The sequence below is a fragment of the Raphanus sativus genome, chromosome 6, assembly GCF_000801105.2.
Source record: "Raphanus sativus cultivar WK10039 chromosome 6, ASM80110v3, whole genome shotgun sequence".
Taxonomy (NCBI): Eukaryota; Viridiplantae; Streptophyta; class Magnoliopsida; order Brassicales; family Brassicaceae; genus Raphanus; species Raphanus sativus.
Window position 1 is genome coordinate 7423341 of NC_079516.1, and position 11485 is coordinate 7434825.

General features: G+C 38.2%; 4 protein-coding genes across 6 annotated transcripts; 2 read left to right on the forward strand and 2 right to left on the reverse strand.

The window, feature by feature from the left end:
• Nucleotides 1-60: 60 nt before the first annotated feature.
• Nucleotides 61-2844, reverse strand: LOC108829106 (phosphoribosylaminoimidazole-succinocarboxamide synthase, chloroplastic). Its single transcript, XM_018602763.2, has 13 exons — nt 2714-2844; nt 2275-2626; nt 2081-2182; nt 1856-1985; nt 1689-1781; nt 1500-1588; nt 1300-1380; nt 1129-1218; nt 933-1022; nt 788-838; nt 650-696; nt 405-462; nt 61-306 (listed from the first exon to the last, which is right to left on the reverse strand). Exons 2-13 carry the CDS (start codon nt 2602-2604, stop codon nt 241-243), a joined length of 1227 nt encoding a protein of 408 aa, XP_018458265.1. The 5' UTR covers nt 2605-2626; nt 2714-2844; the 3' UTR covers nt 61-240.
• Nucleotides 2845-2919: 75 nt separating this feature from the next.
• Nucleotides 2920-5094, forward strand: LOC108829117 (kelch repeat-containing protein At3g27220). 2 transcript variants are annotated; one of them, XM_018602777.2, is made up of 7 exons: nt 2920-3212; nt 3288-3464; nt 3561-3790; nt 3944-4114; nt 4202-4307; nt 4418-4624; nt 4711-5094. In XM_018602777.2, exons 1-7 carry the CDS (start codon nt 3087-3089, stop codon nt 4879-4881), a joined length of 1188 nt encoding a protein of 395 aa, XP_018458279.2. In that variant the 5' UTR covers nt 2920-3086; the 3' UTR covers nt 4882-5094. The 2 variants fall into 2 exon arrangements, with proteins under 2 accessions (XP_018458279.2, XP_018458278.2); XM_018602776.2 differs by having other exon boundaries at nt 2930-3212; nt 3285-3464.
• Nucleotides 5083-7623, reverse strand: LOC108829118 (uncharacterized). The gene is made up of 9 exons (XM_018602778.2): nt 7244-7623; nt 6898-7041; nt 6703-6805; nt 6352-6431; nt 6183-6260; nt 5962-6053; nt 5752-5863; nt 5530-5655; nt 5083-5437 (listed from the first exon to the last, which is right to left on the reverse strand). Exons 1-9 carry the CDS (start codon nt 7508-7510, stop codon nt 5321-5323), a joined length of 1119 nt encoding a protein of 372 aa, XP_018458280.1. The 5' UTR covers nt 7511-7623; the 3' UTR covers nt 5083-5320.
• Nucleotides 7624-8475: 852 nt separating this feature from the next.
• Nucleotides 8476-11134, forward strand: LOC108829113 (GATA transcription factor 24). 2 transcript variants are annotated; one of them, XM_018602771.2, is made up of 8 exons: nt 8476-8643; nt 9290-9584; nt 9677-9769; nt 9830-9963; nt 10035-10166; nt 10363-10468; nt 10603-10674; nt 10803-11134. In XM_018602771.2, the coding sequence occupies exons 2-8, from the start codon at nt 9297-9299 to the stop codon at nt 10851-10853; spliced, it is 876 nt and encodes a 291-aa protein (XP_018458273.1). In that variant the 5' UTR covers nt 8476-8643; nt 9290-9296; the 3' UTR covers nt 10854-11134. The 2 variants fall into 2 exon arrangements, with proteins under 2 accessions (XP_018458273.1, XP_018458275.1); XM_018602773.2 differs by having other exon boundaries at nt 9677-9763.
• Nucleotides 11135-11485: the final 351 nt, after the last annotated feature.

The following is an 11485-nucleotide window of genomic DNA, read 5'->3' on the forward strand; positions in this document are numbered from 1 at the left end:
TTGAGTCTATACTATCGTCTCAACTAAATACTCTAATGCGCCAACCCAATGCCAACAACGAAAACAAATGAACTCTTCAAGGGCTCATCTTTTACCAGATCGAATTATTTAATTCTTGGTTGAAATTTCTCAGTTGGAACTTAAGATCGTTACAACAATCTTGACATATAAATGTAACAAGAAAAACGAAAGAGAGTTAATACAGTCTGCCTTCCTTGGCTTTCAGGCTCTATCAAAAGACTAAAGTTGAGGGAGAGATGAAAGTGCTTGGCTTGTGTTTCTTGAGATTCTATCATGTATTGGTTCCTGTTGACAAAGCTACAGATCTCAATATGCTTCTAAAGACGATATGATCTCAAATGTAACAACACATGTTGAGAGAATTGAACACTTAGGGATAATACCTGCGTTGGAAGAATGTCAATTCTTGATCCAGTGATCGTCTCATACAAGAAAATGTACCTGCCAGCCATTGTCACTTGTTCTCTCATCATTTGTTTAGAAAAACAATACTACTAGCAAAAAGTCTAGCAAATGTCTAATCTCACACTCTACAAGCTTATATATATGTTCATTGTCATTATTCTCCCATCAAAAAATATGTTGTCAAGTAAGTTTATAGTCAGAGTTTACAGACTAAACAACATACCGCCAAGCTAATTCAGTTACGAGTTCTGCTGGAGCAGCCGGGAGGACCTAACAAAATATAGACACCAACAAACTTAGCAGAGTTTTCTCATAATATATGCTGGAATTTACATTCTGAAGATGTAGTAAGCATATATACCTCGTCCTCATATGGATTGCAATTCTCTTTAAACCACAACCTTAGGAACTCCTGTTTGGTAATTTGAAAAAAAAAAACAAGTGAACATGTGATAAAAACCTGAGACTTTAAACTGTATATCGGTGAAGAGCAAAAATAGATTCACCTTATCAACATTTTCAGGCTCAAGACCTTTCTGGAAGCGTTCTTCATAAGAACCCGCAAGCCAGTATCTGCTTGAATCCGGCGTATGAATCTATATATACAATGTGTGTTCAACAGTGCATGCAAAGAGAGATTTGTGTTCAACAGTGCATGCAAAGAGAGATTACACGAAAACAAGGAGAATAAATAAGACTTACCTCATCAATCAACAAGATGGAGCCATCACTACTTTTTCCAAACTCATATTTTGTGTCCACCAGTATCAGTCCATGCTCCTTTGCCACACGCTGAACAAACCCATAATATATATACTTAGAGTCTAAAACCATTACTATATATGACTTAACACGGATAAGTTAGTAACCAACCTGACCAAACTCAAACAAGCTCAAAGCCTTCATGCTTGCTTCGTCAAATTCAGCTTGAGTCATGAATCCACCTTCAACTATCTGCAAGAATCATTCTTCGGGGTAAGAAGCAACACATAACTAAACAACAACTTTGGGTTGTAGACTTCTTCTAATTGTTACAGCTAAGCAGAACACTGAGATAGCAAGCTTAATGGAACCTCAGTTGGAGAGATGGGCACATCATGATCCTCAGCCTTAGTTGTTGGAGTCAGTATATTAGCTGGAAGCTTCTGGTTTTTTACCAATCCTGAAAAAGTTCAGTAATCAGTTTATCAAATGATCTTCTGAGAGATGTATTTAAAAGAAGAAGATAGTTTTTATCCAAAGGCAACAAAAATAAACTGTACCATCTGAGAGCTCATTTCCACAATAGTTCCTGACACCTTTCTTGTATACCGTCCATAAAGAGGTGTCGGTACTTCCAGTCACATATCCTCTAACTACAAACAACAAGAAAGAAAAAAACAGTTGAGAACTAAAGCAAACAAAGGCTGCATCTGACTAGAATACTAACCCACAAACTCAATTGGGAAAACGGAGCATTTCTTTGCAATAACAACATTTCTATCAGGAGATGAAACGATTGCATTTGGAGTTATGTGCTGTGTGTTATTGAACCACCACAAACTGGTCTCGTTAAGAACCTGAAAGTTAAGCAGCACAAACTTATTATCTTTCTGCTAAAACATTGAGCTATATCCAACTTGAATTTTACAGCGGAGAAAAAAACACACAAAACCTGGCCTTTGAAGGGAATCGAAGCAAGGTTTCTGTCAAAGGCACTCAACCGATCAGTTGTGATAAGAACCAGAAAATCACCAGCATCATATATATCTCTGACCTGCCAAAAAATAAAATCAATTTTATTCATCAACTATCACTTGTTTGGTTTAACATATAACTGAACATAAAAAAAGGAAAACACCACTAAACCTTGCCCTTGATTCTAGATTTGAGACCAGGAACAGTCTCCAGCAAATTGGTATCCGAGAGACAGTTAGAAAGGGAGTCTTTGATAGTGCCAAGAACCTCTCCTTTACGGTTACTCGTGACCAGATCGTCAAGAGACAGCTGCTGCTGGCTTTGAGCCTTTCCCTCGCAAGACATAACTACTGAACACTGTTTTGGATATCTCTTGAACTCAGGCAGTGTTCTGAGGAACGAGACTGATGCAAAAGCTTGGGTTTTTGCAGACAATGTCCTAGTAAACAAGCTCTGCTGTGTTCTCGAAGGAGTTAGAGTTGACCTCACACACTGAGCCATCTCAGAAACAAACCCCCAACAACTACACCAGATAACAAAACAAAACCTTAAAACAGTTGTACAAGATTGAAACCGACAAGAACATGTGAGAAAGGAAGAAAGTCAGAACCTTTAGTGAACCCCTTCACCCAAAATCAGAAGCTTAAGAAGAGAAGGAAGGAGAGCGGCGGATTCTGTTCTGATAAACACAGAGAAGCCGACAACTCTGTTAAACTTAAACCCTGTTTTGTAATAAAATTATTCGCTCATTTTAATTTTAAAATAAAGAAAATAAATATATAAAGCGAAAAAAGAACTCAGCTTTGCCCTCGGAGATCAAGATCTGTTACCTCTACATCTGTATGCTTTCGCCTGAATCTAAAGGTTTAACCTTTGATTGAAGTTCGTGAAGCCCTTCAGGGAGATGCCAAATTAGAGAACAGAGAGAGAAAGATGGCGAGACAAGCGGGGAAACAGAGTTATGGTCGGCGTGTGTTAGTATCATGCCTCGCGCTTCTAGCTTTGGGACTTGTTGCCGACTTCCTCTGGGCTTCATCTCATCGCTTCTCCCCTGCCCCGGGACTTATCTTCCCTCCCCCGTAATCGAAAAACTCCCTCCTGAATCCAATGTAACTGTTTGCTTTTGCGTCTCTTAAGATCTCAGACAAAAAGAGAAGATAACCACTTTCTTTGTGTTTCAGCAGAAGAAGAAGGATAAAGAAGGTAAGGAAAGGAAGCTTTCCGCAACGTTTCAAGATTTGGATGCTCCTCAGCTACAATGGGAGAAGATGGCAGCTGCGCCTGTCCCTCGTCTTGATGGAGCTGCTATTCAGATTAGGAATCTTCTCTACGTCTTTGCTGGTTACGGAAACATTAATCTTGTATGTAAAAGCCCTGCTCTCACTTAGATCTTTTGGTTACTACTACTAGCAGACACAATGATGATAATGAGTTGCTGTGAATCTTTTGTTACTCAGGTCCATTCGCATGTTGATATATACAATTTTGTGGATAATAAGTGGGGAGGGAGATTTGATATGCCTAAAGAGATGGCTCATTCTCATTTAGGGATGGTAACTGATGGACGGTTCATCTACATTGTCACTGGTCAGTATGGTCCTCAATGCAGAGGCCCTACTGCTAAAACATTTGTGCTCGACACTGATACTAATACTTGGAGTGACTTCATCTCTTTACCTGTTCCTAGGTATGTCTGAAACAACTAGATGCATCTTGTTTGGGTTATATACGGTTCTTTTAGGCTTATTGCAGTTGGTGTTTGGGTTGCTGCTTAATATTGCATTCTCTGTTTATCAATCTTTGAGAGAAACTGAGTGAGAAGGTTTAATTTACATTTCAGGTATGCTCCAGCTACTCAGCTATGGAGAGGTAGACTCCACGTGATGGGTGGAAGCAAAGAGAATCGACATACACCAGGACTTGAACACTGGAGTATCGCTGTAAAAGATGGGAAAGCATTGGAGAAAGAGTGGAGAAGTGAAATTCCAATCCCTCGTGGAGGACCTCACAGGTTTGTTTTCACTGCTCCATAGGAAGCTAATCCTTACATCATCCTCCATTTCATATGAGTTTTGACTGTTCTTGTGACTGACTGTAGAGCATGCGTAGTAGTGGATGACCGGCTTTTTGTGATTGGTGGTCAAGAAGGTGATTTCATGGCTAAACCAGGATCTCCCATCTTCAAATGCTCACGTCGTTTAGAGGTAGGTATCACACCTGTTGATGTGACTAATCATGACTTCTCTTCCATTGTTGAGTGTTGCTTTCTAATGAACGTTGTCTGTCCTTTCCTGTCACCTTGGTGGTTCTCAAGGTGGTATTCAGTGATGTTTACATGCTTGATGAGGAAATGAAGTGGAAAGTTATGCCACCGATGCCAAAACCGGATTCACATATTGAGTTTGCTTGGAAAGTGGTTAACAACTCCATTGTAATCGTTGGAGGCACCACAGAGAAGCATCCTGAAACCAAGAAGATGGTTCTCGTTGGTGAAATCTTCCAGTTCAACCTGAATACAATGGTAAAAAGGAACCCCATATCCCTGGCATGCTTAAGACTATCTTTAGCCTGTTAATAACTGTGCTGAGTACTTTGTTTGCTCTGCAGAAATGGTACGTGATTGGAAAGTTGCCATACCGTGTGAAGACGACGCTGGTTGGGTACTGGGACGGGCAGTTATACTTCACCTCGGGGCAACGTGACAAAGGTCCTGATGATCCTGGGCCACGGAAGGTAATTGCAGAGATGTGGAGAACAAAACTGATACTGAACCCATGATATAGACAAACAGCCAATCTCCATTTTGTAATGCAAAGTCACAACATTCTTTTTATTACGTTATATATTCTTTGAGCATAACTCATCCCACTCCAGAAAACAGTCACTATATCTATCTTCTATGTAGATGGGGGAATTTGTATATTGTATACTATAAAACACAAACTTTTGTAGATAATCTCAATTTTGTCAACACATTACTTTGTTTTCTTTCTTCATCATCTTACTGTTGTCTTCTCAAATGCATTTAATACAAGATCTGTAAGTGTCAATTTGCAAATATCAAACAGAGAGACATCTTTTGGACACTCTATAGAATAAGGGTAAAAACAAAAAGAAACTTCAAAATTTCAGCTAGTTGAGAAAGTGGGAGAGAGGAATCAAACAACATTTTGATTCTAAAGGGGAATTGTCATTTCTGCAAATTCCAGGATCTTGGTCATCCCTGCAAATGGTTTAGCTTCGCCTTCTCCATCACTTTCCATAGTGCAGCTTTAGCTTCTTCTAGTGTTTCAACGCCATGACCTTCCTCAAATGCTAGCCTTTGTATGTTAAACTACAAAAATCCAAAACACAGAGAAAAGAAAAGCTGTGGGGCACTGTGTATCGCCATGAAGGTTAACAAGACAAGAACACTGTTAACTTTACCTGAGCACCTTGACGAACACGTACATCTATACCTTTGCTATCTATAGAGATGAGTGCCGCATCGTCTACTTCTGATTCAGTAGACAGTAGCTCCCTAAGCGGCTTTGAGAAGATAGCATTTAGTTCCTATCACACACGTTGAAGAGGGAAAATTAAGAAACTATATTAAGGACAGGAATGGTTGGAGAATCTAAAGTAACTGAGAGGGATTTGGGATAAAACCTTGAGGTTATGCTCACCACCATCAACAGCGATTTTATCTGGCTGTAAAGCCTCATACTCTTTGACATCAACCCAAGCGACAGTGCCAAAACCTCCAATGAAATATATATCACTGCCAATAGTCACATTGAGTATGGAGTATATAAGTAAAATAGGAGACAAACAATCATCATCCTACATGTAATGGTAATTTAGAAGTTGGAAACAAACCTAATGTTGTGCATTCTAAAATAGTGGAAGTTTCCCCACTGCTCGGAAGGTCCGTGATGGTGCTTTGCACTATATTGTTTATGTGCCCACTCCTACCAAGTCATAACAGATATATTACTTGCACATACAAATGAATAAGTATCTGAGATTCATGTATAATAATACTCAACCCAAAAATTGAAAAGAAGAGACAAATTATCAATAAGTTAGCTACCCCCCACCTGTTCATCTTGGGACAATGGGTACACATCACCAAAGAATGTCACTCTTGCATTCGATAAGCCACTCCATCCAGGCATCTGCCAGCCAAATCACCGTTAGAGAACAAAAACAAAAAAAAATAGAGAAACCTTTTGGTTTCTTAGTTTAAACAAAAGAGCAAATGTTAACCTGAACAACGAGACTGCATCTAGGTTCAGCCAAGAGATTTCTTGTGTGGATGGCCAACGGTGAAAATAAAAAAATTGGATCTGGACACAAAAAGTATATATAAGCCATTCAAGAAAATGAGTATCTAGTATTTCAGCCACAAGACTCAAGACAATTAATGTAATATTCTAAGCATTGCCTTCAATACTATCCAGACCCTCAAAAAATCAATACAACTTTTCTTTAGCCATGGGATAGTTATGAATCAATTGTCCACCACTAGTAACTCATTAAAAGGAGGAAAGCTCAGCAGCATACAAAGAAAGAAGCAGTTGAAGAAAAGAGAAAACAAGAAAGATTAGAGTGACTTACGGCCCATACGATCAGGTGCAAAATCGACCAAAGAGCCAAAAGGGTAACCTTGCCTGCGATGGTGCATCTTAGACATGACTGTGCATAGATGAGCAAACCTAGCCTTGAATCATTTTTACCACACAAATAAAGAAGTTATCATCCATCATCTTTCTCATCCAAGTTAAATCTTAAAAGGAGGAATCTTTTATATACCTGTTCAAGCAAGTTACGTACAGCTAAAGCAGGTGGAGGTAACGCATGAGCGGATGTAGCATTCTGAACTCCACCAGATATGGGAGTCCTAAAAAGCCCACCTCGGTTCCCACCAGAACCCTGAGGAGGAAGTGCAAGAGATGTCTGCACACATCGATTACACTTTAAAGTCTCAATCTTTTCCTTACACAACAACAATAATAATAAGAAGCCACATGCCACTGGGACATATATCTCTACACCAATCTAAGATTCGTATCAATAACAAAAGTATGCATCTTTAAGCGTACACAGACACACAAAAAAAAATAGAACTTTCGATGAGAATTAAAACAGAGTTAGTTACCTGTGATAGAGAGAAGACATCTTCTCCAGGGAAAAGGCCAAGCCCACTGCTTTCGGCGTCACCTTCTTCGCTTGGCGTGTCGTCGTCGTGTAAGAGAGCTTGTATTCGAAGCCCCCCGCGGCTTGATCCGTCTCTGATTCTCAGCTTGGGGATTCGATTGGCTGGCGAATTACATGACTGAGAAGAAGGTAGCGAGGATTTGAAGATAGGATTTATCTGGGGCAGATTGGAGATGTACGATGAAGTTGAGAGAGCTTCCATGGTCATAGATTCGACGGAGAGGAGAGTGAAAGATTTTGAGTTTGAAGAGAGTTACCCATCTTTCACTGTTGAAATAAAGTTGGAGCTTATTGGAATATGGAAGGACACTTTCCAAATTACTTTTTCAAACAACATTATATAAAAAGAGTTTCTTTAATTTTTTTTTTTTGTGTAAGAGATAAGGATTGATTAAAGAGAGTTTTTTTTTGGGTTCAATTTGTGTACAAACAGCAGTGCATCTCGGACCCTTTTGTTTATTAGTTTTATATTTTCTTAAGATAAATACCAAATATTATACTTTTCTAACGCTACCATAACAATTATCACAGGCTAGTGATACCCACAACAACAAATCTCCTTTTATTGTTTCTTTTTTGGTGCTAAAATCTCATTTTATTGTTATATAAATCATATGTTTTGACTCTTCAATTCGTTTAAATATGTAATTTTGATGCAGATAGGAATCAATATTTAAAGACACAAGTTAAAGAAGAGCCGGTTGAGTTGATCACCATGGCGTTATATTACTTTGGGGAGCATCAACCTAGAGGACAAAGTTCAACTTTAGAAACCAACGTGAAAACGTTTATTTGCCTTGCCACATGGGAGCATGGGATTATACTTCTTCGGAAATTTTGAAAATTTAATCAGTTTAATTTCATGCACAAAGAGGACAAATAACGAACCAGTGTCATATATTTCATAACTGTTGAACAAAAAAAAAGAATTTCATAACTAAAAATTGTATCCATCTGTTGTACTTAAAGTTGGGTCAAGTGGGCTTCTAATAATGCCTGATATTGACTTGGTCTGAGCTGATTCGGGAATTTTGGTACTCTCTTAACAGGCTTAAGCCCACATAAGATAACGACATTCGACTAAAAAGCCCATTAGTCGATAAAGGATAGTTGAGTCTGTTTATATTTCCAAAAAAAAAGTTTTTAAAAATATATCAATCATTAGTGATTAGACAAAAGGGAAAAAAAAAAGAAAAAAAAAGAAAAAACAAATAAAAAAGAGGTTCCTTTTTCGCTCGCCTCTCCTCGCTTCCGGTATCGCCTTGGATAATCAAAATCATCCGTTCATCGTGAATTACTCTACCACCACTTCACCATCCTTGCCTGCCTCTGAAACAACAGGTTCCCTTTCTTGACCTGAGCTTCTTCTTCTTCTTCTTCTTTTTCTTTTTGATAATTCAATTCTCAAAAGATGATATATAAACTGGGCTATTGTTTGGATGTGGAATTGACTATAATTTTCTAGGGTTTTTTTAGTTTGCAGCAATTTTATTTTTATGATTTGCGATTGTTAAAGCTTTGATTTTCTTTGCTCAAAGGTTGAGACTTTTTTTTTCCAATTGGATCTGGTTTGTGGTGTTTGGCTTGCTGGAATTGGATAAATATATTGTAGCTCCTTGTTAATGTGAGATTGATTATTTATCTCCAAGTTTAATTATTTTCATCTAATGTTGTTTTATAAAAGAAGCTCCCTCCCCTTTAATTTCACTGACAAGACCATTTTCATTTCTGGAAGCTAAGGAATCACAGTAGGGACGGTTTGTGACAGAATTATCAGTAACCGTTAAATGATGTCCCTTTATATATCATCACTGTCTCTTGGGCTTTCCCTTTGGATTGGAACCTCACTTAATGTCATCACTTTTTTGTTTTTTTTTCTTCAACCTTTCCTGACTTAGCAATCTAGCTTTTCAACTTTGGAAAGAAAACAAAAAAAACTAATGTTCTGTTTCTTCTTGGAACTGTCTTTTTTTTTGGATGAATAAAGACCGACCATGGATGATGACCTTCATGGAAACAACGGTGGAATGCACAACAACGGCGGAGTTCAAGATCCAAGTCACTCGATGCATGTGCAGTATGAGCATCACGGTATGATGGATGAGCAGCACGCTGATGATGTGATGAATGAGGGACTAGTGGAGCCAGACATTCCTTCCCACCTTGGAAACGCATCTGACCATCGCGGCGAAGTAGTAGACCGTGGCAGTGAGAACGGAGATCAGTTGACCTTGTCCTTTCAGGGACAAGTTTATGTTTTTGACCGTGTCTTGCCTGAGAAGGTGAACTTCAAAAATTCTTCTAGTAACTTGTGTTCTTTGATGGTCTAGATATGTTTGGTGAAGAAGCTCTTGTTGATATTTTGTTACTGCAGGTTCAAGCTGTGCTTTTGTTACTTGGAGGAAGGGAAGTACCACAGGCAATCCCGACAACCGTAGGATCACCTCATCAGAACAATAGGGTACTGGTAATAAAAGACTTGTTAATAATACCTCGAGTTTATTTGTGTGACTAATGCATGAAACAGGGTCTATCTGGTACTCCTCAAAGGTTTAGTGCACCGCAGAGGCAAGCCTCGTTGCTCAGATTCAGGGAGAAAAGAAAAGGGAGGAATTTTGATAAGACTATTCGTTACACTGTCAGGAAGGAGGTAGCATTGAGGTACGTATTCTTAATGTCTAACTCAACAAATAGGTTTTGTGAGATTAGAAGACTTTGTTTTCCGCATGCAGAATGCAGCGTAAGAAGGGTCAGTTCACATCTGCCAAGTCAAGCAATGAGGATTCTGCATCCACTGGATCGGATTGGGGGTCAGGCCAGAGCTGGGCCTTGGAAGGGTCTGAGTCTCAGAAGCCAGAGGCTTTGTAAGTTTAAAAAATGCTTTTTTTTAACTTGTACCTGTTGCTATTATATTAACGTCACTTCCATAAACTTTTTTTAGATACTTCAGCTCTGAAATTTTGTGCTTTGTAAACAATTATGTATAGCTCATACTTGATAAACAAAGCTTACCTCTGATTCTTTCTCATCTTCAAACGGTTGTGAACATGTTCAAAAAAGATGTCGGCACTGTGGAACCAGTGAGAAGTCAACTCCTATGATGCGACGTGGACCTGAAGGGCCAAGGACACTTTGTAATGCATGTGGATTAATGTGGGCAAACAAGGTAAAGCTACATTACACTTTCGTTATTCATATTCTATCAACACTTGTTGTCTCATTGATCAGTCTGTTCTATTTTATTCTATTCCCTACTTTATATATAAACCAAACAGTAACAATTGTCTTTGATAATTTCAGGGGGCACTTAGAGACTTATCCAAAGCCCCTCCTCCTCCAACAGCCCAGAATCTGCCTGCAAATAAAATTGATGTGAGTGAGCAACATCATTTTTTTTTCTTCACCATATCACTTGAAAAGAATGGATAAGTTTGGAGATTGAATTGCTCTTTTAGAAGATAAAGCATGCATTCGATATTTATTTATCACATTTGTTGCAGGAATCAATTCTTGAGGCTGAGCTAGCTGGTGACATTAGCAACTCACAGTGAGAGAAGTGGGTAAACCCATTGTACGCTATAAAAAAAAAGATGTGAGTTTGGTTGAGGGTTCTTTGGGACACTCATAATCTGTTGTTGTATAATTTAGAAAGATCACTCATGAGAAGAAACAAGAAAAAAAACATATTTGCTCAGTCTCTTCCATCTGTAAGTTTGATTTGTTTCAGAAGTCTTTTTTATTTTTTATATTTTTTTCATGTGGTAGAAACAGTGAACTTGTTGTAGCTTTTCAAATTTTACTGACACCAAATAAAACATTTTTATATTTTAAATTTTTAATTGTAAATGTACTTAAGTAGATAATTTAAACAGTGATTGGGTTATGACGTGCAACACAAGAGACGTTTACGTCGTACACACGTTCACCATGTCCTGCACGAACTTTCTCTCCAACTTCACTATCCCATCATTTTTTAATTTTCTTGATAAGTTTTCTTATTAAGGCTTAGTTTGATAAAATGTTTATTTTTCAGTGAATAGAACTTAGAAATATATATATTTTCAAATGTAGTTTTTTTTTTTTGAGAAAAGGCATTCAAATGTAGTTAGATCTGGTGATATGGAATGATTATTCTAAATGTGAGATTGTATATGATTAAGCCATGTCAGTATATATAATGGTG

What these genes read in the sequence shown, in the direction of transcription:
- LOC108829106 (XM_018602763.2), bottom strand. Translation starts at nt 2,604, where the DNA reads ATGGCTCAGTGTGTGAGGTCAACTCTAACTCCTTCGAGAACACAGCAG. An exon ending in CCATCTTGTTGATTGATGAG is followed by an intron (nt 1,023 to 1,128) that starts GTAAGTCTTATT and finishes TTGTATATATAG; the next exon opens with ATTCATACGCCGGATTCAAG. An exon ending in GCAATCCATATGAGGACGAG is followed by an intron (nt 697 to 787) that starts GTATATATGCTT and finishes ATATTTTGTTAG; the next exon opens with GTCCTCCCGGCTGCTCCAGC.
- LOC108829117 (XM_018602776.2), top strand. Translation starts at nt 3,087, where the DNA reads ATGCCTCGCGCTTCTAGCTTTGGGACTTGTTGCCGACTTCCTCTGGGC. An exon ending in GTTACGGAAACATTAATCTT is followed by an intron (nt 3,465 to 3,560) that starts GTATGTAAAAGC and finishes TTTGTTACTCAG; the next exon opens with GTCCATTCGCATGTTGATAT. An exon ending in ATCTCTTTACCTGTTCCTAG is followed by an intron (nt 3,791 to 3,943) that starts GTATGTCTGAAA and finishes TTTACATTTCAG; the next exon opens with GTATGCTCCAGCTACTCAGC.
- LOC108829118 (XM_018602778.2), bottom strand. Translation starts at nt 7,510, where the DNA reads ATGACCATGGAAGCTCTCTCAACTTCATCGTACATCTCCAATCTGCCC. An exon ending in CATTGTCCCAAGATGAACAG is followed by an intron (nt 6,054 to 6,182) that starts GTGGGGGGTAGC and finishes ATGACTTGGTAG; the next exon opens with GAGTGGGCACATAAACAATA. An exon ending in GTGTTCGTCAAGGTGCTCAG is followed by an intron (nt 5,438 to 5,529) that starts GTAAAGTTAACA and finishes GGATTTTTGTAG; the next exon opens with TTTAACATACAAAGGCTAGC.
- LOC108829113 (XM_018602771.2), top strand. Translation starts at nt 9,297, where the DNA reads ATGGATGATGACCTTCATGGAAACAACGGTGGAATGCACAACAACGGC. An exon ending in ACCGTGTCTTGCCTGAGAAG is followed by an intron (nt 9,585 to 9,676) that starts GTGAACTTCAAA and finishes TTGTTACTGCAG; the next exon opens with GTTCAAGCTGTGCTTTTGTT. An exon ending in TGCCTGCAAATAAAATTGAT is followed by an intron (nt 10,675 to 10,802) that starts GTGAGTGAGCAA and finishes CATTTGTTGCAG; the next exon opens with GAATCAATTCTTGAGGCTGA.